Below are 26,645 nucleotides of genomic sequence, written 5' to 3' on the forward strand. Positions count from 1 at the left end.
ATTGAACCTCCGCCGCATAACTGGGATGAAGTCTAGTTGGTCATAGAGGATGATATCTTTGATATGTTCTTGGATTCGGTTTTCAAGTATTTTTGCATCAATGTTCATAACAGAGATTGGTCTGAATTTTTCTTTGTTGGGTCTGTTGTTATGTTCCCCTTTTCATTCTGATTTTGTTGATTTGGAAAGTGTCTCTCTGCCTTGTAGTTAGTTTGGTTAAGTGTTTGTCTAAAGATTGTTTTGATTTTCTCAGTAACTGTTGTTATGTCCCACTTTTTATTTGTGATTTTGTTGATTTGGGATAGTGTTTCTCTGCCTTTTAGTTAGTTTGGCCATGGGTTTGTCTATCTTGTTGATTTTCTCAAAGAACTAGTTCTTGGTTTCATTGATTCTTAGAATTGTTCTTTGTTATTTCTAGTTTATTGATTTCAGCCCTGAGTTTGATTGTTTCCAGCCATTTACTCCTCTTAGGTGTCTATTCCACACACCCTTCAGGGCTTTCATGTGTGCTGTTAAGTTGCTTGTGTGAGATGTTTCGAATTTCTTCTTGAAAGCACTTAGTGCTATGAACTTTCTTATTAGCACTGATTACATTGTGTCCCGTAAGTCTAGGTATGTTGTGTCTTCATTTTCATTGAATTCTAGGAAGCCTTTAATTTTTTTCTTTCTTCCCACAGAACCAACAAATCTGGGCTCTGGGAGCCCAGTAGAGACTGGTGCACCAACCAAGGACCAGGCACAGAGAGGACCTAGACATCCTGCTCAGATGTAGCCCACAAGCAGCTCAGTCTCCATGTGGGTTACCTAGTAAGGGGAACAGTGGCTGTCTCTAAAATGAATTCATTGGCTGGCTCTTTGATAACTTTCCCCTGGTAGTTTGAGAGGTGGTATTGTCAGACCACTGAAGAAGAGGTTTCAAGCAGTCCTAATGAGATTTGATAGGCTGGGGTGAGATGGTAAGTAAGGAGCGCTCCTCCTTTCTAAGAAATAGAGGAGGAGAATAGGGGGGAATAAGGAGGGAGGGTGGGACCAGGAGGAGATGAGAGAGAGGGCTACACCCAGGATATAAAGTGAATACATTATCTAACAAATTAAATTTAAAAAAGAAAATGTTTTTTTGTTGCCTAGCAGTGATGGCACACGCCTTTAATCCCAGCACCAGGGAGGCAGAGGCAGGTGGATCTCTTAGTTTTGAGGCCAGCCTGGTCTATAGACTGAGTTCTAAGACAGCCAAGGGTACACAAAGAAACCCTGTCTCAAAATACAAAAAAGAATGAATGACAGGAAGGAAGGAAGGAAGGAAGGAAGGAAGGAAGGAAGGAAGGAAGGAAAGAAGGAAGGAAGGAAGGAAGGAAGGGAAAAGAGAAAGAGATAGATGGGGGAGTTGACTTTCGTCTCACTTTGGTCATCTAGCCATATCATTTCAGTCTCTGAGTTTCTACTAAAAACTTGTCTTTTACAGTAATAGTCCTAAGTCATTCCTGTATTAGAAACACCACTATAAAAAAAAATAGCCAACCCATTTAAAATGCAGACCTCTTACAAAGACACAGTAATTGAACGTTTTCTGGGCTTTGGTCTGTGAGAACCTACACAATCCAGAAGATAACTGCCTAGTTTATGAATTAAACTTCTCCAGAGCTCAACAAGCTATACATACACCTCCAAAATGAAGACTGCATCCAACAAAAAAAGAGTAGCTGTTCAAAGTTGGTATGGCTGTAGCCAAGCATATGGACTTATAGATACCAACTTGGAAATCTGAGCTATCTGCAGGCAAACTCTGGCTAGTGGGTCAAATCTGGCTGACCACCTGTTTTTATAGTTGTCACTGGAAATCAGCCATTCTGTAGTGCATCTATACCTGCTTTTGCATTACAATAGAAGTGAACAATTCTGAAAGAGAACATATGACCCAGAAAGAGCAAATGGCCCTTTTCTGTTTTCTTACTTCTGTCTTTAGGAACTAACCTAAGCCTCAGTTTCTCTACTCATAACTGGAAGGACTGGCAGAGATAAATCAGCTTGGTATATCAGAATCCCTGGGGCCAGTGGGTGTAGAGGAAGTCCCGAGATTATTTATACTGCAGAATCTCATGTTCTGTCCAGACAGGCTCTTGCCTGAGATGATCAACTTGGGGAACTCAGAGAACAGCCCATCACCAAGGCCCTTGAAGCTTGGTGCTTTCAAGCATAAACTTCTTGTGAAGAAAGTAGAATTTGCCAACAGGAACAGACACTTGGAAATCATACATAAATGAATTCAATCCTGGCATTGAAAACTTCCATTTGATTTACAATGTTTCAAGCCCTTGACTTGAACAGTAGAGAATTTGTAGATTTGCATACAGCACTATGTAAATATAAATGGTTACTTTAGGAGAGACTTAAATTAGACTAACAGGTTTAATGAGTTAAACTTTGACCTATAGAAATCATTCACTTTAAATATATCACAATGAAAACAGTTACACATCAAGTATAAACCATTTCAGTGACAATCTTAGCTGGTAACCCGTTCTCTGCAGACTCCTCATTTGGAGGAAAGCCCTAGGCTCTCTTGTCTCTGCCACTGACAGCTACAACTGAAGACAGTCCTAAGAACAAGTTGGTAAATGCTAGGAAATCTGGGGGATAGCAGATAATATCAAAAGCACCTAAATCATATTTGGGTAAAGGATTAAAGAATATTTCCTAATCCTTTAGATGTTTAAATATTGCTGCAACAGTGTGAAAGATGGCATGTTTAGGCCCAGCCTGCTTAGAAAGGAGCGAGTGGTACACAGAATGGAAAGAGGTTGCTGTATGCTGGGCTTTGTATGCTTGACTTTCAGGATGACTACAGATGGCAATTGATGAGTGGTAGGAGGCGGTCTCTGTGAAGTCTGGGCTCTATAACTCAAAATAGGATGGTTTTGGAAGTCACATGAGCAAGTAAATGATTCTGAGACTGAAACTGACCACTGCATTGTTGGCCAAAAAAAAAAAAAAAAAGTTGATCAACTCATGCATCTGCACCATTGACATCTGAGGACAGATGATTCTCTGCTGTGGGGTTTAGCCAGTGCATTTAGGATGTTTAACAGCATCCCTGACCTCAACATATGACGTATCAATAGCACAGCCTCATTCTTTGCTGAGCTGAGCTGGTAAAATAACGGATAATAAGTTTTCCCAATGGCTCTCATGATTTCTCACTATTCTCTCTCAAGGTGAATGAGAGATAACTTTATTCTGAGGCAAAAAAAAAAAAAGATTAAGTAGACACATAAAATATTTACATGTTATTTATATATTTTATTATGCCCTTTAATTCTGCCTGAACTAATGGTCTTTTATAGTAGCAGAGACTGAACACAAGGCCTTGTGCATGGTAGGCAAATACTTTACCACTGAGCTACAACCCCACACCACTGTTTACTTTAAACTCTTGTGTTGGAACCTACATTATAACTGTTAGTATTTTTTCTTTTTATCAATGCTAGCCTTCTCACATGCATGCATTCCACCAAATTTTAACATTTTTATATTGAGAGCAGGAGTGAGTCTACAGCCCAGGCTAGCCTTGTACTCACTCTGCATCCCAGACAGGCTTATGAATTTTCAGTCTTATTTTCAAAGTCTCCTGAGTAGCTGGGAAAGGCCTAGCTCAACAGGCCTAGTACAAATAATATCTTAGTAAGATTATATATATATATATCTTTACTTTGGTGTTGGGTGCAGAACCCAGGGTCCTGCACATGTTAAGCAAGAGCTAAATACCCCCATTCTAAGGGGTTTTCTTGAAAGACAGTTTTGGGGAGGGAATTTGTGGATTTAGAAAAAAACAACGATGTCTGAAAGGAATATTTTTAACTGTTTATATATTTGAAGGTTAAGAGAATGGCTGGCAGACTATGGTTTTTTTTATCTGATGGGCAAATTATGCCTACATGATTGAGACTATAATCTAGGTAAATTATTACATCTTTTTCTTTTCCACTTGTTTCTACAAACATCCATTGCTGATAAAATACCTTATATGGTTTTGTGTGCATGTGTTCCAATTGTTGAAAAATGAATAATCAAATATAAAATAACTGTAAGATATAGGTATTGGACTTTAGCAACTGAAAAAATATTTGGAAAGAAAAAACTTCGGCATTGGAATGTTTATAAAATAATAGGCAAATGTGGATCACTGTGCAAGGGTGCAAAAGAATTCAGGGAGTGGTGAAGATAAGAGAATTATGTTCAAAGCTAAACTATAATCTTCCACCATGAACCTAGATTGACTCTTTTAAGAGTAATCAATATTTACTACGGGAAGAGGCAGAAGGATTTAGTAGGGAAATTATTCACTTTTATTTGCATAAAATATTTAGTTTAACTTTAAATAATACTAATGCATTTTTTGTCTGTAGAACTGTAGAAAAAGCTTAAAGTCTGCAATAAGGAAGGAAAAATACAAGCACTCACAAAATACCAATCAGAAATGAAAGAGGAAGTACTATGTATCTTTTGTTCAATGATTTTTTTTGGGCCAAGTATTATAGGGTTGATTGTTTAAATATTTTCTTCTGTTTCATATATATATATATATATATATATATATATATATATATATAAACTAAGTTTGCGAAGTTCAGTTTATGTTTAGTCCTTAAATTCACAGAAATCTAAAATGGCAAAATCAGGGCACAAGTTAAAAATCAGATTTCAATTTGCCTCAGAGCTGTTCAATCACAATATGCATTAGAACATGATCTCTTCCACTACTTCCTGTGTGTATCTGTGCATGGGAGTTACTATGGTGTGCCACAATGCCTGGCTTTTTCCCCAAAAACACACATTGTAGGGTCAAACTCAAGTCCTCATGTTTCCATGGCAAACTCTTTAAGTGAGACATCTCCCCAGATTCTAAATCCACATTTGTAGGTAAGGCAAATAATCACATTGCAAATGATGAAATGAATTTAGGGATTATAGGATTCATTCATTTACATAATACTTAGGTATGAAAGATTTGCTGAGTATTTTATATTTTTATATGTAGATAAAAATGATTCCATAGAGATTTACATGTTTGAACTTGTATTTTTACTTCTTTATATTACAATGGAATATAGGCCCTCTTCAGTCATATTCACCACAATAAAGGGAATTCTTTGTTCTTTTTATGGAGCATAAGTGATAAAAGTGGGGCAAAAAAATATTCTCTCTCTTTCCTCCTTGCTAAGTTTGAAAATGTACAACATTTGGATCATGGCTCTTTCTGCTTTAATAGTGCTAATGATGAGTCAAGGACAAGATTGGACTGCAAGGCCTGTGTCCTTAAGCTTCAAGTTCTCTGGATGTAGATGTTCTCTCTTTCTACCCCCTCTCTGTGTGTGTGTGCGCGCGCGTGTGTGTGTGGGTGTGTGTGTGTACGCATGCACACACACGTGCATGTGATAGAGACTGAATCCAGAGCCCTGTTCATACTGTAAAGGTGCTCTGCCACTGAGTGACATACTAAGTCTTCATCAACATGCTTTGTAAATTTGCTTTGGTCCAATACACTAAGCTGCTCCTATACTAGGTATTAGGCAAGACACTTGGACTTATATTTTTCTCACTTAACACTCTCATGACCATGAACAGACAATACACTTCTGTGCAGTAGGTACATGGTTTTTCTAAGGATCAAATAAATAACTGAATGTGCTTTGCAAATTGTCAGTTTGGTGAATTACAAATGCTACTTCTTACTCCAAATGCCTGGCCATAGTGTGTTTTCTGTGTCAAAACCAACAAATAACCTTAAAGCTTTTCTAAAATAAACTTAAAGCACTTGAAAGACAACTCCACTTCCTTTTATTACCATCCTGACCAGTCCTACAAGACTTTTTCTGTAACTCTTTATGAATCCTCAGAAGAAAAGAGCTACACCCACTACTTCACATGAAGAGCTGAACAGTGAAAAAGTCATTGAAACCCGTTTTGCAGAGCGGTTTGAAAATCCTGGAATAGGAGCTTACAGACACAATCAAACACACTCAGTCTGAAATACAAGCCTGCCCCTTTTGCTCTTAGCCTGGAAATTGATTCCACCATACGAAAGCAACTGAGCTTTGTATATAATGTCAAGGGTTAAAGGAGAGGGAAATGAGAACTCTCTTCCAGGTCAGGATATTTGTCCTAAAGCCCAAGTTTGTAAAAATCCCATAAAAGATAAAGCAAGCCCTCCCTTCCCAGCACCCCGCCCTATGTCCCCTTCCCCAGATTACACAATAGCACTTCCATGAATTGCTTTCTCGTCTCTCTCTTCCTAGAGGTGGTTCTCTCAAAGTAGAAATCATAGCAACTGCTTCATAGCCTGGCTTGTTTATCTAACCTATTCCTCTGAGTAAAGCATGTGAGAAGAACTGACTGTCCAGCCTTTGAACAGCAGACCTTTAATAAAAAGGCATCCAGTCTGGATTTTAGCATGGCTCAGAGCCCTGATACTGAGTCATAACCTACAACTCCAAAGAAAGGAATGTCAATATACTTTCTGAGTGTTTCTACTGAAACATGTTTCTTTTCAGCTTCTAGAATTAGGCAGTTTACAGATAGCAACATCAAAGTCAGTGAGCTTTATTTATTACAACAACAAAAACTATTTCTCAGATTGACCTTGGAATTCTTTCCATGGTTCTTTTCTGTAGTCTTATGCCATGTAATCTTTAGTTCTAGACACTGGAAGCAGTGGTTTATCTTTGTTATTCATTTCCACATTCCCAGAATTTGCCCATTCTTATCTCATAGCAGCCACATAGAAATTTCCCTTGAATGAATGAGAAAAGTTTATTATCTTTGGCTGAAAAAAGAGGATTTGATAAAGCCAATAGAGAAAAGAACATTTGTAAATGCACTGAAAGGACAGGTGCTTTTAGTGATATTCACACCACTTTTAGTAATAAGAGGCCTAGTCTAATACCAGATGTGAGGAAAACCCAATATTTTCTTGATATTGTCAACAAAAATAACAAAGAGATGTAATGGTGGAGGCAGATGACACCATTGCTACTGTATGCATTCTGTATGACTCTTACAGAAGAGTACCCAGGGCCTCAAAGGCATGAAACCCTCCTTTCTTTGAGGTCTTTCACTCCAGAGCTATCTTCCTCTGGGGCACCAGCCAGCAGTGACACCCTCTTGTTTTCCCACTATAAGGGAAACAGCTGAGGTGACAGGGCCCAGGGTTCCTTTTCTTGCTAGCATGCCAAAAGACAATATCACTGAGTTAGAGCTGATTTAAGTTCCCTGTGTGTCTTGTTTTCCTTACCTATGTAGGTATGCCAAAATGTAACAACCAAGGCCTAAAGCCAAATGCCAGCTTCTCTTTCTTTGGTTATTCAAAACCTCTAACAGGAGCATGAATAAACAACACCTGCCTGCCAGCTTTAAACTGGTCTTGTTTTTAAAGACATTTCATTCCACTCATCACTCACTGCTTTTAAAAGGTCAGTTTTACTACCTAGCATTGTATAAGATGAAGGGCATTTCAAAATTTCTGCTAGCTTTTAGAATTAAGCAATGGTCATTCAAAGTATCCCACATTAGGGATCAGAAACACGACTCAACCCTGTAGCCACTGAGAAATTTATGATACTGTCAAATATCCATGATTTGATTACACAGATGAAGCCTGGACTGTACCAGTAAAAGTACAGATAAAATAAGAAATGATGCTCATCTGTGCTTATTCTAAGCTGATTTTTATAGTTGGTACTTTACAAGCACTTTCCTTTTTGATGATAAACAACAACAAAAAAGTGTTTTCCTCAGTTTAAAAATAATACATGTCCAATGGCTATATAAAAGACTTGGGCATTATTTTCAAAAGTCCAGATCACAAAGTGAATCTGTATTGTTTGTTTGTTTGAGACTTTCAGAGGAAAAACCTGATTGTAAAGTAATATTATTTAGTGTTCTTAGGTAGCCTGGGAACATACATGAGTCTAGCTCTGGGCATGAGGTCTGGTTCTTCAAGGTAATCAATCTATCCAAATATTGGCAAGGGGAATTCTTTAAAATAGCCCCATTGATAGCTCTAGAGGCACTTTTCCAAAGCCACATCTCTACAGTAATTTGCAGAGCATGTGGGAAGGCATCCTCCTCCTTTAGGATGGTGGCTTGTAGCCAGGCCAGGTGTGTGTTTAAAATCACTATAAAATTGCTGCATATATTTTTTTCAAAACCTCAAAAATGACTGGAACATTTAAAAACAATGCTGCCTTTGTCAGCCCTGTTAGGCTGGAAGAGAAAGAACAAACTGGGTGGGCACTAGGGAACTGGGATATGTATGTATAGGTGACTGGGGGACAATTCTGTGTACCACTTTCAGTCTAAATTATCACAGCTACACAATATAGATAGAACAATGTGAGCTCCAGTTCACTCTAAAATGTCACTGCTTTCGATGCAGTACCCTAAACTGCATTTTCCTCAGAGTGACTTAAAAGCCAGAAGAGACAGTCACATGCCATCTTCATGCAAGGAATGTTAGAAAAGGATTACACTTATACCTGGATCCAGAAGCCAATACCAGTTAGTAACACCCTCTGCTGCTCTTTAATCTTTGGGGACAAGACTTTGAATGTCATTCAGGTTTTGAGCTGGGGTACATTGTGTCATTTGAAACAGACCATAAGATGAAAACTAATGCAATTGACCCTTAAGGCTTTTCTTTTCCCTGGAAATATTACAGCACTACCTATATCTGATATTCTCATTTGACCTTTCTTCCATAAAATATACTTTGCATCACCCTTCCTTCACAAGAAAATTATTTCACTGAATCTTACAGACGGAGTAAAAGATGCCTCAAATTCTTAAGCTTAATTCAAAGACTTTCAAAATCTTACTTAAAGATGTCTCCTTTAATATTATCTTTTCTGGCCTTTCATTCAGCTGGCCAGCATTGTCCAGGGCTCTAAGCATCCTTCTCTATTGCTACAGACAGGCCGCTGCCAGCCCAGAGCATGCACAGAAGCTCTATACAGCTGCTTTGATGCATAATCTAGTCATCTGTTAACACAGTTTAAATCCCACTGCCCTGAAACCAGGTTTATTATCAACTCAACACCACAGTCATCGCCTCTTCCTCTGAATCCCAAAACAGATGACTGACCTGTCCATAAATTCTGTACATGTCATACAACAATTGTTTATAATGGGCAAGCCTCTACCTGTGGCTAGGCACTTTTGAAATAAAACTACAGAATCCATTAAAGGAACATCATACACTCTTATCTCCCACATAAACATGGCAAGCAATAACTGAAACAATATTGGGCAGCAGGGGAAATGCCAAAGTCCACTCATTTAACTATGACACACTCTGACTCCTAGTTTCTAACAGTATTTCTGACATATTACAGGCTTCCTCTGGCCCTGACACAATGCTGAGAGTTTACATGAAACACTTTATTTTGTTCTCAACTGTTTCTGTAAAAGCAAGGACAGTACATTACTAGGCTTGTTTTATAGACGAGTAAAATGTGGCACAGGAACATTAAGTAATGTGACCAGCTATTACATTTGTTTACACAGTCCCATGACTCAGAGGTACCTTGTGTACTTATCTGTGCACTTTGCTGAACTTCCAGAGCTTACAAAAAATAATCCCAATCATAATAAATCATCAGGCAATAGTAAATTTCCCTCTGCAAGTGGAGGATAGCAGAGGGAAATTATGAGAGAGTAGACAGGTGAAAAGGAAGAGGGAAGGGAAGTGGCTTTGAACTTCACCATAAGAATAGGTCCCTGGAGGTTCTTTTTTCCCATTCCATCATAAATATTTTTGTACCAAACATATTAAACTAAAATGCCATTTTGTGTATTTTACAAATATTTCAAAACCTCATTTTCATCACATGGGTATATTATGTATATATAATATATATATATATATATACACACACACTGTAGACTATAAAAATGTTGTCATGAAATATGCACAAACAGAAACTATGTTTTCAAAGGAGACAGCTGCAACTCGTAAGATCCTCCATATAACATCTTAGTAAATACATGACTCACTTTTTAAAACTCCATGTGGCAAAATACGATATAACCTGTATATAATTTAAATTAAAAGCTAATCTAAAATATTTATGAACTGCTTCATAAACCCATATAGGATTAAGAAAAGGATATGTAGTATGTGATTAAAAAGTCAAATTTCAATGATGGACAGTAGGAGTTTTAATAGGTGTTTATTAAACTTGATACTGTTTTCTAATACAAGACTTGGAAGTGGCATGTGGAGATGGCTTTTTCTGGGAAGAATTTCTGCATGTCTAAGACTGGTACCTGATTAGCCTTATAATATAGGATAGCTAAACTAAAAGTTACAGACCTCCACAATGTCCAGCTTTTTGTATGTGTTCTGAGAAGAGCGTGGAAAAAGCACATGGCTGGCATGGATGCAGGAATTGTATCAGATAAAGAATAAGCAAGTATTTATGGAATTATGGATGAGAAGTAGCCTGGGATGAGGCTGGGAGGTAAAGACCAATGAGAGGGTTAGTATCTGCCCAGTCCTAGGTGATATAGGCTGTTCTACAATCAAAAAAAAAAGCTTCAGACCTAAAGAGGATACTAAGGAGGACACTAGGACACTAAACACTAAGAAGGACCCTAGGGAGGATCATTAACTGTCATTCGGAATGGCAAACAGGATAAATACCAGAAGCAATGGAAGACAGGAAACAGGATGGGACCCTACTATAGAGTGTCTTCTGAAAGGCTCCACCCAACAGAGTATCAAAGCAGATTCTGAGACTCACAGCCAAACTTTGGGCAGAGTGCAGGGAGTCTTATGGAAGAAGGGGTGAGGATAGAGGACACAGAGGGGACAGGAGTCTCAAACGGATACCAACAAAACTAAAATCCCTGAGCCCAGGGGATCCTATAGAGACTGATGCACCAAACAAAGACTACTCATGAAGAGGACCTAGACCCTCTGGACCTCCTGCTCAGACATAGCCAACTGGCACCTCAGTCAGTCTCTAAGTTCCTGAGTAAGGGGAGCAAGAGCTGCCTCTGTCATAAATTCAGTTGCCTGCTCTTTGATCACTTGCCCCTGGAGATGCAGCTTAAGCTATGAGCAGATGGCAAAAAAAGGATAACTCCCCCTTTCAGTGGACTAAGGAAAGGGGATGAGGGAAGAAGGAGGGAGGGTGGGACTGGGAGGAATTGAGGGAGGATGCTTCAATGGGGATATATAATGAATAAATGGTAAAGAGTTTAAAAATTATGAAAAAAAACCCACTAAAATATAAGACTGGTATCTGTGTCCTTGATTTGGACACAACATAATCTCCCCTACCAGCAGCAAAAATATATTTAGCTATAGATCCCCCTACTTGTCTGTTAGCTCCACGAAGATGGTGACTGTTTTAGTACATATTACCTTCACTTAAAAATCAGATATGAATTTATTTCTCCATTACATCTCAAAAGTCTATAATTTTCTGTGTTATTAATAACATCTTCAAAAATCTTGAAACAAGAAAAATAACAGTGGTATGAAAAGAACTTCAAGACTTCACTCTCTTTAGTAGAAAGCTTAAATGTTCTTCTCTAATGATTATGCAGAACAGAGAAATTATTGAAACTACAAGAAATTTACAATACAATGAACAAGCATTCTAATGTGTGATAAGAAATTCTGTGTGCATAAATGTGACCATATATAAGAAGGTTTTATATAGAATATACATTTAGCTTAATATGGATGTAGATATATATATATACGGGTATGTTTGGAACGTCAGTGAATCCATCAAATACCCACCACATATCTAAGGTATGATTAAAATATTTAAGGTAATAGGAAGAATAGTTAAAACATTTAAAGTAAAAGAGGGATAATTAAAAGTTAAGATATTAGGAATATAATTATCATTGTTATAGTTACTATTGCTGAACCATCAACTTTGCCTACATCTAATTCAGAATTAAGAAAATTCCAATATTAAAATAAGCAAATGCATGTATACATAGAGATCACCATGTATGTGTATATAACACACACATTCATGCACATGTACACACACATGTATCTTGTCGTATAGCATGCATTATACATAAACAGGATTTTTTTTGTGGTATTTGCATTTGGTCCAGAGCATCTCACATTCCAGGCAAGCACTCTCCCACTGAAAAATAACTCCATTCTTTTCGTTTAGTTCTTATTTTAAAAGTGAGTCACAAATTGTCTTGCCCTGACTGGTCCTAAACACTTACTATCCTCCTGTCTCAGCCTCTGGAACAGTCGTTCTCAAACTGTGGGTCTTGACACCTTTAGGGGTCACATATCAGATATCCTGCATATCAAATATTTACATCACTATTCATAATGGTAGCAAAATTACAGTTAAGAAGTAACACTGGAAATAATTTTATGGTTGGTAGTAACCACAACATGAAGAACTGAATTAAAGGGTCGCAACATTAGGAAGGTTGATAACCTCTGTTGTAGAATATCTAAAACTATAGGCCTGTGCCACCAGGCCTAGTCATATCTCTGTTTTTATAGTAGAAATATATCATAGAAATTCTAAGAAAGAAAAAAATGAAAACGATCTGTAGCTCAGTATTCCTTCACATCACTATAAATTGGGAAAGACTTTTAAAATTATAGAAACTGATTTAGGCATGATAATATACACTTATATTGCTGAGGAAGAAGAAATGCTGAAAATTCAAAGCCATCTGTGTATATAATTAGTATCAGGCAAGTCAAGGCTACACAGTGAGACCTTATCTCAAAAAGTTTAAACCTAAGAGTAAAATCTATTTCTGCAAAGAGCTCCATAAAGAAAGTTGAGTTTTCACTGGGACTTTAGGAGGAATAATTTGAAAATTAACATGGGGTAATCCATTGAAAGTTGTGTTGCACAAAGAAACTCCCACCGCCTGCCTTTAAAGTGAACATAGCAAAAGCAGTTTCAAACTTCAGCATTAACTTCTTTGAAGGGGTGAGTGAAAGACAATGAAAGGTCAGTTTTTCTCTATTGGCGTATTTTTATAGGCACAACTAGAGTAAAGAAACAAGAGGCACAGTGTGATATGTGAGCACAGTAAGAGAGGAATTACTGCATTGTAATTTCTCGGAAACTCTAGAATGCATTATTAAACTCACTCATATGTCAGTTATGTTGTTCACAGATCAAGTTTTTAACTGGTGTTTGTAGGACTGGAGGGCTTCTTAAAATTTAATTAAAATGATGTTTTTTGTATTATTATTTATTACAACTTACTCAGTTTGTATACTGGATGTGGCCCCCGCCTTTATGTCCTCCCAATCCCACCCTCCCTCCCACTTCTCCCCTATGCCCCTCCCCTAGTCCACTGGTAAGGGAGGTCCTCCTCCCCTTCTTTCTGACCCTAGCCAATCAGGACTCATCAGGATTGGTTGCATTGTCTTCCTCTGTGGCCTGGCATAGCTACATCACCCGCCCCCCTCCCCCAGGAGGAGCTGATCAGAGAGCCTGCCACTGAGTTCATGCTGGAGACAACTCCTGCTCCCCTTACTAGAGAACCAACTTGGAGACTGAGTCTATGGGCTACATCGGAGCAGGGGTTTTAGGTTCTCTCCATGAATGGTCCTTGGTTGGGGTATCAGTCTCTGCAGGGCCTCAGGGCCCAGTGTGTGTGTGTGTGTGTGTGTGTGTGTGTGTGTGTGTGTGTGTGTGTGCTCTGTTGGTCTCTGGAGCGCCTAACCCTTCCAGGTCTTTCTATCTCCCTTTCTTTCATAAAATTCCATGAACTCTGCCCAACGTTTGGCTATGAATCTCAGCCTCTATTTCAATACATCAATCAGTAGAGTCTGACAAAGGCCATCTGTGGTAGGCTCTTCTCTAAAATGATGTTTTTAATGTCCATGTTTTGATGTGCCTCATTTAGAGACTACATTTGACAGGAAAATTTCTCTTGTTACTTTAAAAAAAAATGAGGTAGCCCATGGTAGATCATTCTCCAAATGAACTCCCTAGTAAGGGGAACAGGGGCTATCTCTAACATGAACTCAGTGGCTGGCTCTTTGATCACCTTCCCCAGAGCGGGGAGCAGCCTTCCCAGGCTACAGAAGAAGACTACAAAAGACAGTCTTGATGAGACCTATAGGCTAGGGTCAGGTGGAAGGTAAGGAGGTCCTCCACTATTAGTGGACTGGGGAAGGGGTATGGGAGGAGATGAGGGAGGAAAGGGGGGTAGGATTGGGAGGGGATGATGGTGGGGGCTACAGCTTGGTTACAAAGTGAAAAAATTCTAATAAAGAAAAACTTATATTGAAAAAATAGAGGCCAGGAATTTTGAGTTTAATTTTTCTCACTGTTTCCATATCTCATGAGTGTTTATCATGCATAGTTCCTGAAAACAGCAGATTATTGAAATGATATCTTTCAAATAATGTGAAAGATATTTCAAAAATTCTTGGTTTTTGAGACAGGGTCTCTCTATGGAGATGTGGAAGATTCTACATACATGAATTTTACATGTTGAAATTCTGTGTCAGTTTATCTTTTATGCTTCAAGTAAATATGTCAATGTATAGAATTACATTTTTATTTCTGTTTCTTTTCTTATTTTATTTTTTAAGATAAGGTTTCAATACACAGTCTTTGCTGGCCTGGAATTCACTATGTAGACCAGGCAGGCCTTGAGCTCAAAGAGATCATAGATATCTATATTCTTCTGCTTCTTGAGTGACAGAATCAAAGGCATGGACCACCATGGCCAGCTATATTTCATTTTTTTTTACAGAAACATATATCTTTTGTGATGAAATCTGATGTAATTAAAAATGCTCTTCCAAATTTAGCTTATCAAAGAATACAATTATTCTTTGCAATGACATAAGCACAAATCTGTATCAATATGAAATCTCTCAAAACACAATTTACTTTTTCAGAACAATGTAATAACTATTAAAAACATACACTTGCTTGGTTTGATTCTCTTCATTATGATATTAATTTCTTTTTAAATCAGCATTTATATTGTACTACGTCTTAAGCAAACCAAGAAAATACATGTTAATCAGTATCATTACCTCCCGAATGCCTTACATGTTTATATTTTTTTTTATTCTAACATGAATGGCAAGTTTCTGAACAAACATGCTCCGCTTGTATGTTATCCATGCAATGCTTAAAAACATATTTCACGGAATAGCTGTAAATAATTACTCATAAACATTTTGCTGAACAGCTGCACATGTGTTTCAGTGCACTGGATGTTGTTTACATGCCTATATTTCTGTAATTAGAAAATAAAATATGCAATATGGTTAATTGTCAGGCCGTCTCTGTGACAATATTAATGACTGGCGATTCATTGGCTTGATTAGAAAAATGTACTGGACTCATGCCTGAAGACTTGCATTTTGATCACAAAAAGGGCTACTGCAGTATCTCCTCATTTTTGAAGACCTTATGTAAATAATTAATAACTGTGCTGTCACAGCACACAGACACTGAGCAGGACTTGATTACCAGATGTAAATAGCAAGCCTGAAAGTTGTTGAATATGCATCCTCATTATGATGATGTTATTCTAACAAACAGCCCTTAATCTAATCAGAAGAACATTTTCTTGACAAAGGACAAGAAGGAAAGGAAGACAAAAAATGTCTATTCACTCATCCCAATCACCTTGGATTTTACAGACTGAAAGCCATCTGGAATTTTGAACAATTGACTTAGTCATAATTTCGTGCATATTCCTTTTCCTGTTATAAACTTTGGTGATACTTTTCTCTGCTACAGCTGTGCAATGCAGTGAAATCTAACGGGTGTCTATTTTCCCTTGCCTATTTCACCTAAATTCTTGTGGCAAACATCCTCTACATGGTGAAAGGATGGATTGCAGCCACTCACTCCTTGGACATTTGAAGTGAGGCATGCTGTGCAGGTATTACATTTGCTTCCCCTGTGACATTTAGAAGCAGGGATTTCCTTTAGCATGTCAGCTTCCCTCAGTGTCTCAAGAAATCACAAAGTTGAGCCCCAGATATGATTCGTTAATCTTCGCTGTCACAAATTCAACTAAGTAGCCCAAGTAAATATAACCACTCATTAACATTAGGAGAAGAGATGGGAACCATTTATTAAAGATGATAATATTCTTTGAGCAATAATACTCCTTGGATCATCTGATTCATTTTGTTTTCTCAAGAAGTTGCTGTTTTTCCTGAGAATTAGGACTTCAGTATATATTTACTTAGCCCTTTTAATTTATACTTCCTTTCCTTTTAATTAGTGTCTTGTAATCTAAAATTAGTGGATGAGCATAATACCTCACTCACACTCTCAGAAGAATTTGCAATAATTAGGCCTACTGTCAACTGAAGTTGAACAGACATCAGAATTTTTTGTTTTTGTTTGTTTGCTTGTTTCTTCCTTGTTGCTTTCTAGCCTTATTTAGAGAGTGACTTTAAAAAAAAATAACATGTAACCATATTAATTACTATCTCTCAAACTGTAATGGGATAATTTCATACTAGAAGTAGATGAAGTTTAGACAGTCTTGTCTGTAAACTCACCAGACAAACGAAGCCTATACACACAAGAATGCCTTCATGAAACCTGAGATTGTCAGAACATAATAACTCGCCAATAAGCAGAATATCATTTACACAAGGAGGTCACAGGTCCTCTAAAAATATCACATTTGGTACAGACATGTGCTATAGACATTCTTCCTTCTAGCCTTGCTTGTGTAGTAACTAGAAAAGGGTATAATGTGAGGGAATTACTTTTCATGGATGAATGAAGAAAATAAATGCTCACAAGATAGATTTTTATCTTCCATATCCTCTTTCTCTCACCTTTCCCTCCCCATCTTCGTTCTCTCTCTACTCTCTTTGCAACAACTGCAAACATTGAAAACAATCCAGACAAACAGCAAGAGTTGAAAGTGATCCAGATTTTCAGAATTTGCCCTCACCTTGACAACACTAAAATTTCAAGTAGCAGTCAACTTTTACAAGATACCCCCATTGTGTAACATTTATAAGCTGCCAAAAACATGCTACAACTAATCAGACAACAAAGGTGAAGCAAAAACCTTCACCTGTTATGTAGCTAGCAGTGAATACACTTCTTATTTCCATGATATTTGCTGGCAAGAAGGGGTTGGCTTAAGGTGGATCGGACTAACCTTCAATTTGTCATAGCGCTCACTCAAAGCTGCCACCTGATGATCGCGGTGCCGCCCAACCAGTTTACACAAGGCACAGATTAACTGGTCATCGGTCACACAGTACATATTCACCTTCTCATCCTCATGCTCCAGGCACATCAGCCCCCGGATGTGCGAGTCCGGGATTGGCTCAATCAGACGATGGCCTGTAAAGGGCTTCTTGTTCGGGTGAGTGGCTTTCAGGCACTCATCGCAGTAGGACACTTCACAAGTGACACAGGTCTTCACAGCATCCTGGGCAGGATCCTGGTCACAGAACTGGCAAAGAACCTTCTCGGCAGAGGACATTGTGTTGGCGTCAACAGCCCGCTCCCTGCGGGTCTCACTGGGAGAATTGGGCCCGCTTACAGACGCTTTCTGAAACCTGTCAATGATGTTCTGTAGAGTGACGTTGCGCTTGAGCCCGTCTAGACCTCGCTGGCTGAGTGTGATGACATGCCGGCAAGTGGGGCACTGGAAGGCGCTGATGGACTCCACAGGCTCGTTGGTGGCACAGTGAGAGACCAGGATGCGGTGTGCACAGTTGAAGCAGAGGCTATGTGCGCAGGGCAGCAGGAGAGGGTCCTCAAAGAGCTCCAGACAAATAGGGCAGGTCAGCTCCGACTCCAGTGTTTCCATCTTCAGGCAAAACTCTCCGGGGTCATCAGCAAAATCCAAGGAAGCTGATCAGCTATCTGGAAACAGAACGTAAGATTGGATTAAGCACGAGGGGTCAGGCGGGGAGGGAGGGGAGGAGGGGCTGTCAGCTTTGAATGCATCTCAGAATAATTCCAAACACAGGTCATGGAAAGGAAAATATGTGTGTGTGTGTTCCAAATGTCTCTCTTTACTGGAGGCAAATGATTAAAACAAGAACAACAACAAAACAAAACAACAACAACAACAAAAAAAAACCATTTCCACAAAGTTCTGATTGTTGTTGAAAATGGAAGCTTTTTAATGTTTATTGTTGTTTGTTTATAGCTTTTGCAATTTTGGCTTTTAAAAGGTCTAATTCCAACCTGACAAGTGACTGAAACTGTAATTTCTATAATTGGTGTATGATCCGAGTAATTTTATGTCACAGCTGAGTTTTCCCTTTGGTTAAAATTAACATGCAGAAACTGCCACTAACAAACTACAACTTTAAATTTGTGAATTTAAATATTAATGCATAAGCATTTTAAGGACTATCCATTTGCAATAGCAGGTCAGGCTTTTCAACTGTACAGATGTACAAACTGTAGATATGAATGTTAAGTATATATGAACTCAAACGCATGCATTTCAATAGAAGTAGTCATGTTTAAATTTAAGATACCACTTTCCAAGATATTCTTCAGAAAAAAAATGCGGGTTTTTTTGTGTTTGTTTTCATTTTCACAAAGATGATCATGGTAGAGACAGTATTTATGGCATATATTCATTACTCATCTATTATTTAATCCAGAAGTGAGGACATGGGAGGAAGACAGAAATAAAGTAAACTATTTGGGAGAATTTTTGAAGACTACAATACCAGTGACTAATATTATCACATACATGTGATAAGTTCTAACAATGATAATTACAGTGTAGAAAGCAATTGTGAAAGACTATGTAAAGCCTGCTGAGGAACCCTGTGCAGTTTCATTTGGCCTAAAATATCCTATCTCAGGCTTGTCACTATTGCCAGCAACAGCCTTGGTTGGCAGAAGGTCTTGTCTCACATTCACAGCCCTGCTGGCCCAGGCATGACCTCTGCCAGCTTTGTTACTCCCCTCCAGGCCACCTTCGGGTGGCCCAGCTGAATGTTCCTTTTCCCATAAATACCTCACTGCTTTTGTGAACTCCTGCCTGCCTTCCCTTCAAAAATGGATGACAAAGAATCCCACACAAGCACCAGTTCATTAGGGTGAAGAGGCCTCATGCTCATTAGCAGGCCTGGGAACTAAGCCTCTTTGAACCTTCTCCATTTCAAGACCATTAGTAGAGGGCTGTAGAATGCTGCCTGGCATATTAGCTGCAGCCCACTGCAGGCTGTGGGAGAATAGTGCAGATTACTAAATCAGGAGGTTCAAATCACTCCCAAGGGCAGTCTCAGTTGGGTTTATGGGAAGGCTTCACTTCCAAAGTTGTGTATAATGATTCTGACAATCAGGCATTTGTATTCACACCGCTGCTTCTTTACAAAATGCCAGGGTTCTCAAATCATCTGACCTCTTATGAAACCACATACATCTGAAATATGAAGAGCACACTGCATTGATGAAACACCGTCACCTCACTGCCAACAGGACAAAGATCACTATTGAGTATAAAGTATGACCTGAGCTTAATAAAGATTAGAAGAGCAAACTAGTAGCCCAGAAAGAGTCTGCAACCAGTCACTCATATTTACTGCCTAATAAAGGAGTGGTTGCAATTTGAAATACTGGTGCTTACACATCTCTCCAGTCTTCAATGTAAAGCCAAAGGCTGCACTTATAATAAACTTCACTTGTCCTCCCTTGGGCCCATTCCATTGTACCTGTAGGTGGCTCTAAATAAATTTAAAAGTTCAGCCTATTAAGCAGGACTTTGAATAACTATGGATAGAGAATTATCTCCATGTCTAATTTCTTCTCCTTTTCTATCAGAAGCATAAAAATGGAAAAACACAGGCTTTTCCTATGCTTTGTTATGTGATGCTTGTTATTTTTTTATGGTATTTACTTATTTAAATATGTTTCTGTTTTATTTTTTGAGACAGGATCTTGCTATATATAACAGGTTGGCTGCAAGTTTGCAAAACCATTTCCTCTGTCTGCTGAATGTTGGGATCATAGGAGCAAACTACCATCACAGAAGCATACCATCATGCCCAACGCAATTATTTTAATTTTTGCATATACAATATATCCATGTACTTATATAGTACAGTATTATAAGCTAATACATACAAAGAAAACAACAACAACAAAAAGTGTAAAGAATATTATTTTTAAAAAGCCAAAAACATTTTTACTACCCATTCCCAAAACCCACATAAATGCTAGATGGGCATGGCGGTCACACCTGTAATCCCAGTGCTGGGGAGGAGACAGAGCAAGCTGGTTAGCCAGACTAGCCCTGCAGAAATCAGGTTCATCTCAAAAATCCTGACTTAATGAGTAAGGTGGAGGGCAATTGAGGGAGACTCCCAACATAAACTCAGGGTTCCACAAACATGCACACATGAGTGTGCCTACACACATGTGAACATGCATATATGCTGATATATATATAGAACACACATATAAAATTGATTTTTTATTAATTAAAAGCGAAAACACTGTCATATGACCCAAAAGGAAAATTAGTTACATCGAAGAGGCATTTGCACTCTTCCATGTTCACTGTAACATGATTCACAGTAGCCATGATATGGGAACAACCTAAGTGTCTGACAACTGATGAACAGATAAACAAATGCAGCACATACACATAATAATGAAATACTATTTGGTCAGAAAAATGGAATTTTATCATTTAAAGCAATATGCATACAACTAGAGGATATTGTGGCAAGTGACAAAGTGAAATATGCCAGACAGCAAAAGATAAATATTGCATAATGACTATGTTTTAGTGGAAGTGTAACGATTCCATCCCATAGTGGTACCCTAGGAATTCCCAAGGATGATTCTACGGTGCACCCCAATGAGAATGCTGACATTTTAGCCACCTATTCAAGAGAGGGGTACTGTATTCCAGGTACTAAGTTGGTCCTGGAAGTCAGAACTTTGTCCTGTCATCACACCGCCACCACCACCACCATCATCATCATCAAGCCACCATCATCTCATACGTATGTTATCAAAAGACCATTCTAAATGCTTTCATAGCTTCTTCCTACTCTCACCCTTTTCCTTAAACTCTATTTTCCACTCAGAAGCTAGAGAACCTGTTAAAACATGACAGATTCTGCCTCTCTTCTGCTGTTCCCTCCAGGGGCTTCCCATGTCAGTCAAAGGGAAATTCATCACAATAAAACCAGCCCTAAAAAGCAGACAGACAGTGAGCTCATTTCCTCCCACGCTACTCCTTTCTTGTTCTGCTCTGGGCACATGGCTTCCTTGTCAATCCACAGATATGCCAAACACACCCCATCTCCTACTCAGCCCATACAATCTTTAGAATCCATGTGACTCTGGGCTCTACAGTCACCGTATCTGAACCTATATAAAACTAATTCCCCCACTACCACCATAACTACACATCGATTATGAAAATCCTTCTTGTTTATCTCGGTCCGTTACCTACATATTGATTGCTAATATATTCTATTACTTTTTTTGTTAGTACCTCCCTGTAGTGTCTCTAGCACTACACAGTGCTGTATGAGGTTAGAGATCTCTTTGCAGGATGTGTCACAAAGAGCTAGAAGAGTGTCCTATCTGCAGTCAACTTGAGTATTCATTGATTTCTTAGATTCTAGTGGACTGAAGCTGAACAAATAAGGTGTAACTCTTTCCTTAAAGTAGCTGTCAACAACTAAAATTGAAGTAAGCATGCTTTCTGTATAATTGGCAGGGTAGTAAACACTTTTTGTTTGGGGGCCGTGGGATATGCATTGCAGAAATAATCATTAAGAACACATAAAGAAATGAGCACGGCTGCACTCTGCATTTTTTAAAAACAGATAATGAGCCAGATTTGACTTACAGGTTTTATTTTTAGAAGAGAGAGATATATACACATATGGCCAGAAAATAAAATGAAAACGAGCAGCAGAAAGGTATGAATAAAATGTCAGGTAAGTAACAACAACAGAAAAGACTTAGAGGAGCCAGACTTAGACAAGCAAGTACATGTTCTCTGTGTTAACAGGAAATTATGTGCAATTTCACCGTGACATCAATGGAAATGATGTGAGTTCAGTGCTTGGGGCAATTCATGTAGGAATGATTTAATAGCAGCTGCTCAGATATGAATCTCTTCCTTTTACTGCCATAGTACTCTGCATGGAGCTTTGGGCAAATGCCTACACTGTAAAGAGTTAACCGAATTAAGTGCTGAGAAAGTAGCTAGATGTGATAAATTAAGTTCAGCCAAATATCTAAGACTTTGAGTCACATAATTTCAAAAAGGGAGGGGCTCTGAGTTGATATCTATAATAAATTCCACAGAAGTTCCCAACACATCATCTTCATTACTAAATAATATGTACATATGCCATTCCTCTGTTCAAAAATTAGCCTGCCATTAATATTTATGGTTGTGAGTCTAGCCTTTAATGGTTGAGCTAAGCAGGGTATTAAAGCAGATGCTGAGACTCATAACCAAACTTTCGGCAGAAGGCAGGGAATCTAATGAAAGAAAGAAGGGGGAGCTAGGAAGACCTGGAGGGGACTGGAGATCCACAGGAGAGTAACAGAACCAAAAAAATCTGGGCATGGGTGTCTTTTCTGAGACTGATATTCCAACTAGGAACCATTAATGGAGATAACCTACAACAGATGTAGCCCATGACAGCTCCAATCCAAGTGGGTTTCCTAGTAAGGGGAACAGGGGCTGTCTCTAACATGAACTCAGTGGCTGGCTCTTTGAGCAACTCTTCCTGAGGTGGTGGCAGCCTTACCAGGCCACAGAGGAAGAAAATGAAGACAGTTCTGATGAGACCTGATAGGCTAGGGTCAGATGGAAGGGGAGGAGGAACTCCCTTCCTCCTCTATCAGTGGACTGGGGGAGGGGCATAGGAGGAGAAGATGGAGGGAGGGCAGGATTGGGAGGGGTTGAGGGAGGGGGCTACAGCTAGGATACAAACTGAATAAACTGTAATAAAAAATTAGCCTGCCTTTTCTCTATATTTCTTCATACTACCTAGAGAAATTAAAATACTATTTATCCTTAAATAAAATATTAATATCTTTTTATGCACTTGGCTCAGGCAATGCCTAGCCCTTGCCTTGGTGCCTTAACAGTTTATTAAAGAATGAGAAAAAAATTCTAGGGCTGAAGAGATGGCTCTGTAGTTAAGAGCACTTGCTGCTCTTTGCGGAGAACCTGCATTCAGTTTCCAGCACCCACATCGAAGTTCACAATGCCCTCTTCCGACTTTCACACGCACTAGGTATGAATGTGGTACATGGATATATATACCATGCAGGTAATACACTTGTATAATAATTATACAATTATATAATTCTAAATATGAAAAGAATATGTTGGGTTGCATAACTAAATAGGAAAACCACAGACAGAATAATTAACCCTTTACAAGAGGAAAAAGGAACAGGACAGTTTCCTTGGGGTAAAGAGTTAGGCAGGTTTCAAAAACTGACCAAGGTTCATTCACAAGACTGTGAGGCTTGGGAAGGATTTGCACAAAATAGATTTATCTTTCTTTTCTTTTTTTCTTTTTCTTTTCTTTTTGCTTTTTCCCCCCCCTAACCTTCACAGTTCAATTTCCATATATCTTTTACCTAGCTTCTTACTACAGTTTACTACAATAGAAGGAAATCACACATGCATATTATTGTCAGGAAATTCTATAGCTCAACAATTTTATGAATGGGCTGATTGATCTTTATTCAGAAGGAGAGGGTGATAATCGTGGGAACCCCTTAAAACAAACTGGGAATAGCAGTGATTCAGCATTCACAACTTTGCCTGCCTGCAATTGCTCTACATAGAACAGGGCAGAAGAGTAAGCAAAAGAGGATTTGAACAGATAATCAAAAAAAAAAAAAAAAAAAAAAAAAAAAAAAGTAGAACATTTACCATGCAGCATGTAAGCTTCCTGAATGTCCTTGAACAGGAGTCCACAGAAGTTCCCTACAATTTTAGCAGTCATTCTTATAACTCCCAGAGGCAGGACTGTCTTTAGTGACACATTTCAGTTAAACCTTGTATCCTTAGATACAAGAAGAGCCAGGACTTTTCTCAAGAAACTCACGTATAGGAAAAGTACTTCTTCACAATGTAAAGCAAATAGATGGAGGTTTTGATGGATAAAAGTATGATACTGAGCTCCACAAGGAGAGCAACAGTACCAAAATATCTGGGCACAGGGGTCTTTTCTGAGACTGAAAAGGACCATTCATGGATATTACCTAGAACCTCACCTCAGATGGAGCACATGGCAGCTCATTCTCCAAGTGAGTTCCCTATAATGGGAACAGGGACTGTCTCTGACATGAACTCTGGCAGGCTCTTTGATCACACCCCCACCCTGAGGGGAGAACAGCCTTGCCAGGCCACAGAGGAGAACAATGCAGCCAGTCCTGATGAGCCCTGATAAACTAGGGTCAGATGGAAGGGAGCAGGACCTCCCCTATCAGAGGACTTGGAGAGGGGCATGGAAGGAGAAAAGGGAGGGAGGCTGGGATTGGGAGGGAATGAGGGAGGAGGCTACAGCTGGGATAAAAAGTGAATAAACTGTAATTAATATAAAAATAAAAAAAAGTATGATACAGATGGTGTTTACCTAGTTCTTCTTCAGGTCTGTTCCTCTCGTTCTGAGTTACACTGCAATTATCCTTCTCTTGTTGCTCTCTCTAACTGCTGCTGACTTTTTCTTCCATCCATCTAAGCCTTATAGTGGTCTAATTGCATGTCCTTCTTTAGAAAATGTAAATGAGTGTATTCACTTATTTCACAGTCACTTTCCGTGAAAGTGATTTCCAGGCTTGAGTTTCAAAGCATCATCTTTCTGAGGTATCAATTCAGTGTTGACAAGCCTCCGCTTCATGGTCTGTAACTGCTTCAGACTAAGAATGCAACTCCCATGGGACTTATTGACTTCCTTCCATAACCTGTCTTTTCTACAGATGTTTCCTAAAATGCTTCATTTGCCACCTGCAAAAGTGAGAAATCTGCCACATTTTTTAGTCCTTCCTCACTGGAGAAGGCAAAGACATAGTTCCAAAGATGTCTGTAAACTATACCTTGGGATCTGTATGTAGCAAAGGTAACAGGAGAAAAGGGAAATTAAAGTTGCAGACATAACTAAACCCATAAGCAGCTGGTTTTGCAATAAGATTAGCTAGAATTATACAAGAGACTCAAAGGTATGACAATATTGTTTTTCTTTTTTTCTTTGACTTTTTTATTTTTTATAATTTATTCACTTTATATCTTGATTATAGCCCCATCCCTCATCTCTTCCCAGTTCCAACCTCCCTCTATCTTTCCCCCAGCCCATCCTAGTCTACAGAAAGCTGGAAGACTCCTTCCATACCATCTGATCCTAGCCTATCAAGTCTCATCAGGACTACCTGCATCCTCTTCCTCTGTGGCCTGACAAGGCAGTCCCACCATGCAGAAGAGATCAAAGAGTGGGCAACAGAGTCCATGTCAAGGAAAGCTCCTGCTTCCCTTACTAGGGAACTCACATGGAGACTGAGCCGTCTATTGGCTACATCTGAGCAGGGAGTCTATGTCCTCTCCATGCATAGGCCTTGGTGCCTCAGTCTCTGCAGGCTCCACTGGGGCCAGATTTGTTGGCTTTCTTGGTCTCCTGTAGAGCTCATCTCCCCTCCGGGCCATTCTGTCCCCCCACTCTTCCATAAGATTCCCTGAGCTCTGCCCAAAGTTTGGCTGGGAGTCTCAGCATCTGCTTAGATTCCCTGCTGGGTGGAGTCTTTCAGAGGACATCTGTGGTAGGCTCGATTCCTGTTCCCTTTTTTGCAACCACTTCCAGTGTCTATTCTATTTGCCCTTCTGAATGAGAATTAAGTATCCTCCTTAGGGTCTTAGGCCATAGAGAAAGGGGATCCAGACAGTCCTGATGAGACATGATAGGTTATGGTCATAGAATAGGGGAGAAGGACCTCCTCTATCAGTGGTCTAGGAGAGGGACATAGTCGAGGATTGGGGGAAGGAGGCTGGAACCTGGAGGAGATGAAGGAGGGGGCAAAGCTGGGATATAAAGTGAATAAATTATAATAAATAATAATAACAACATCAATAAACCAAATAACCCAATTAAAAAATGAGGCACAGACCTAAAACAGAGCATTCACAACAGAGAAATATCAAACGGCCGACCGAGAAGCACTTAAAGAAATGTTCAACATCCTTAGTCATGAGGGAAATGCAAGTCAAAAAGACTCTGAGGTTCCATCTTACACCCATCAGAATGGCTAAGATCAAAAAATCAAGTGACAGTACATGCTAGTGAGGTTATGAAGAAAGGGGAACATTCCTCCATTGCTGCTGAGAGTGCAAACTTCTTCAACCACTTTAGAATCAATCTGGCATTTTCTCAGAAAGTTGGGAATAGTGTTCCCTCAAGAGCAAGCTACACCACTCCTGAGCATAAACCTGAAAGATGCTCCACCATACAAGGACATTTGCTCAAGTGTGTTCATAGCAGCTTTATTCATAATAGCCAGAATCTGGAAACAACCCAGATGTCTTTCAACCAAAGAATGGCTAAGAAAAAAAAAAAAAAAAGATACATCTACATAATGGGATACTATTTGGCTATTAAATACAAGGAAATC

At 39.0% G+C, this 26,645-nt stretch overlaps 1 protein-coding gene across 4 annotated transcripts in view; it reads right to left on the bottom strand.

Moving 5' to 3' along the window:
- The window catches only part of Mid1 (midline 1), a 427,052-nt gene that overhangs the window by 108,963 nt on the left and 291,444 nt on the right, over nt 1-26,645 (bottom strand). For 3 of the 4 annotated variants that reach the window (XM_060374282.1, XM_060374280.1, XM_060374281.1), the window contains exon 2: nt 17,176-17,891. In XM_060374282.1, coding sequence (XP_060230265.1) covers nt 17,176-17,835 — 660 coding nt within the window. In that variant the 5' untranslated portion in view covers nt 17,836-17,891. The remainder of the gene's footprint in view (nt 1-17,175; nt 17,892-26,645) is intronic. The other variant, XM_060374283.1, reaches the window with a different exon arrangement.

This window comes from Meriones unguiculatus, chromosome X (assembly GCF_030254825.1).
Source record: "Meriones unguiculatus strain TT.TT164.6M chromosome X, Bangor_MerUng_6.1, whole genome shotgun sequence".
Taxonomy (NCBI): Eukaryota; Metazoa; Chordata; class Mammalia; order Rodentia; family Muridae; genus Meriones; species Meriones unguiculatus.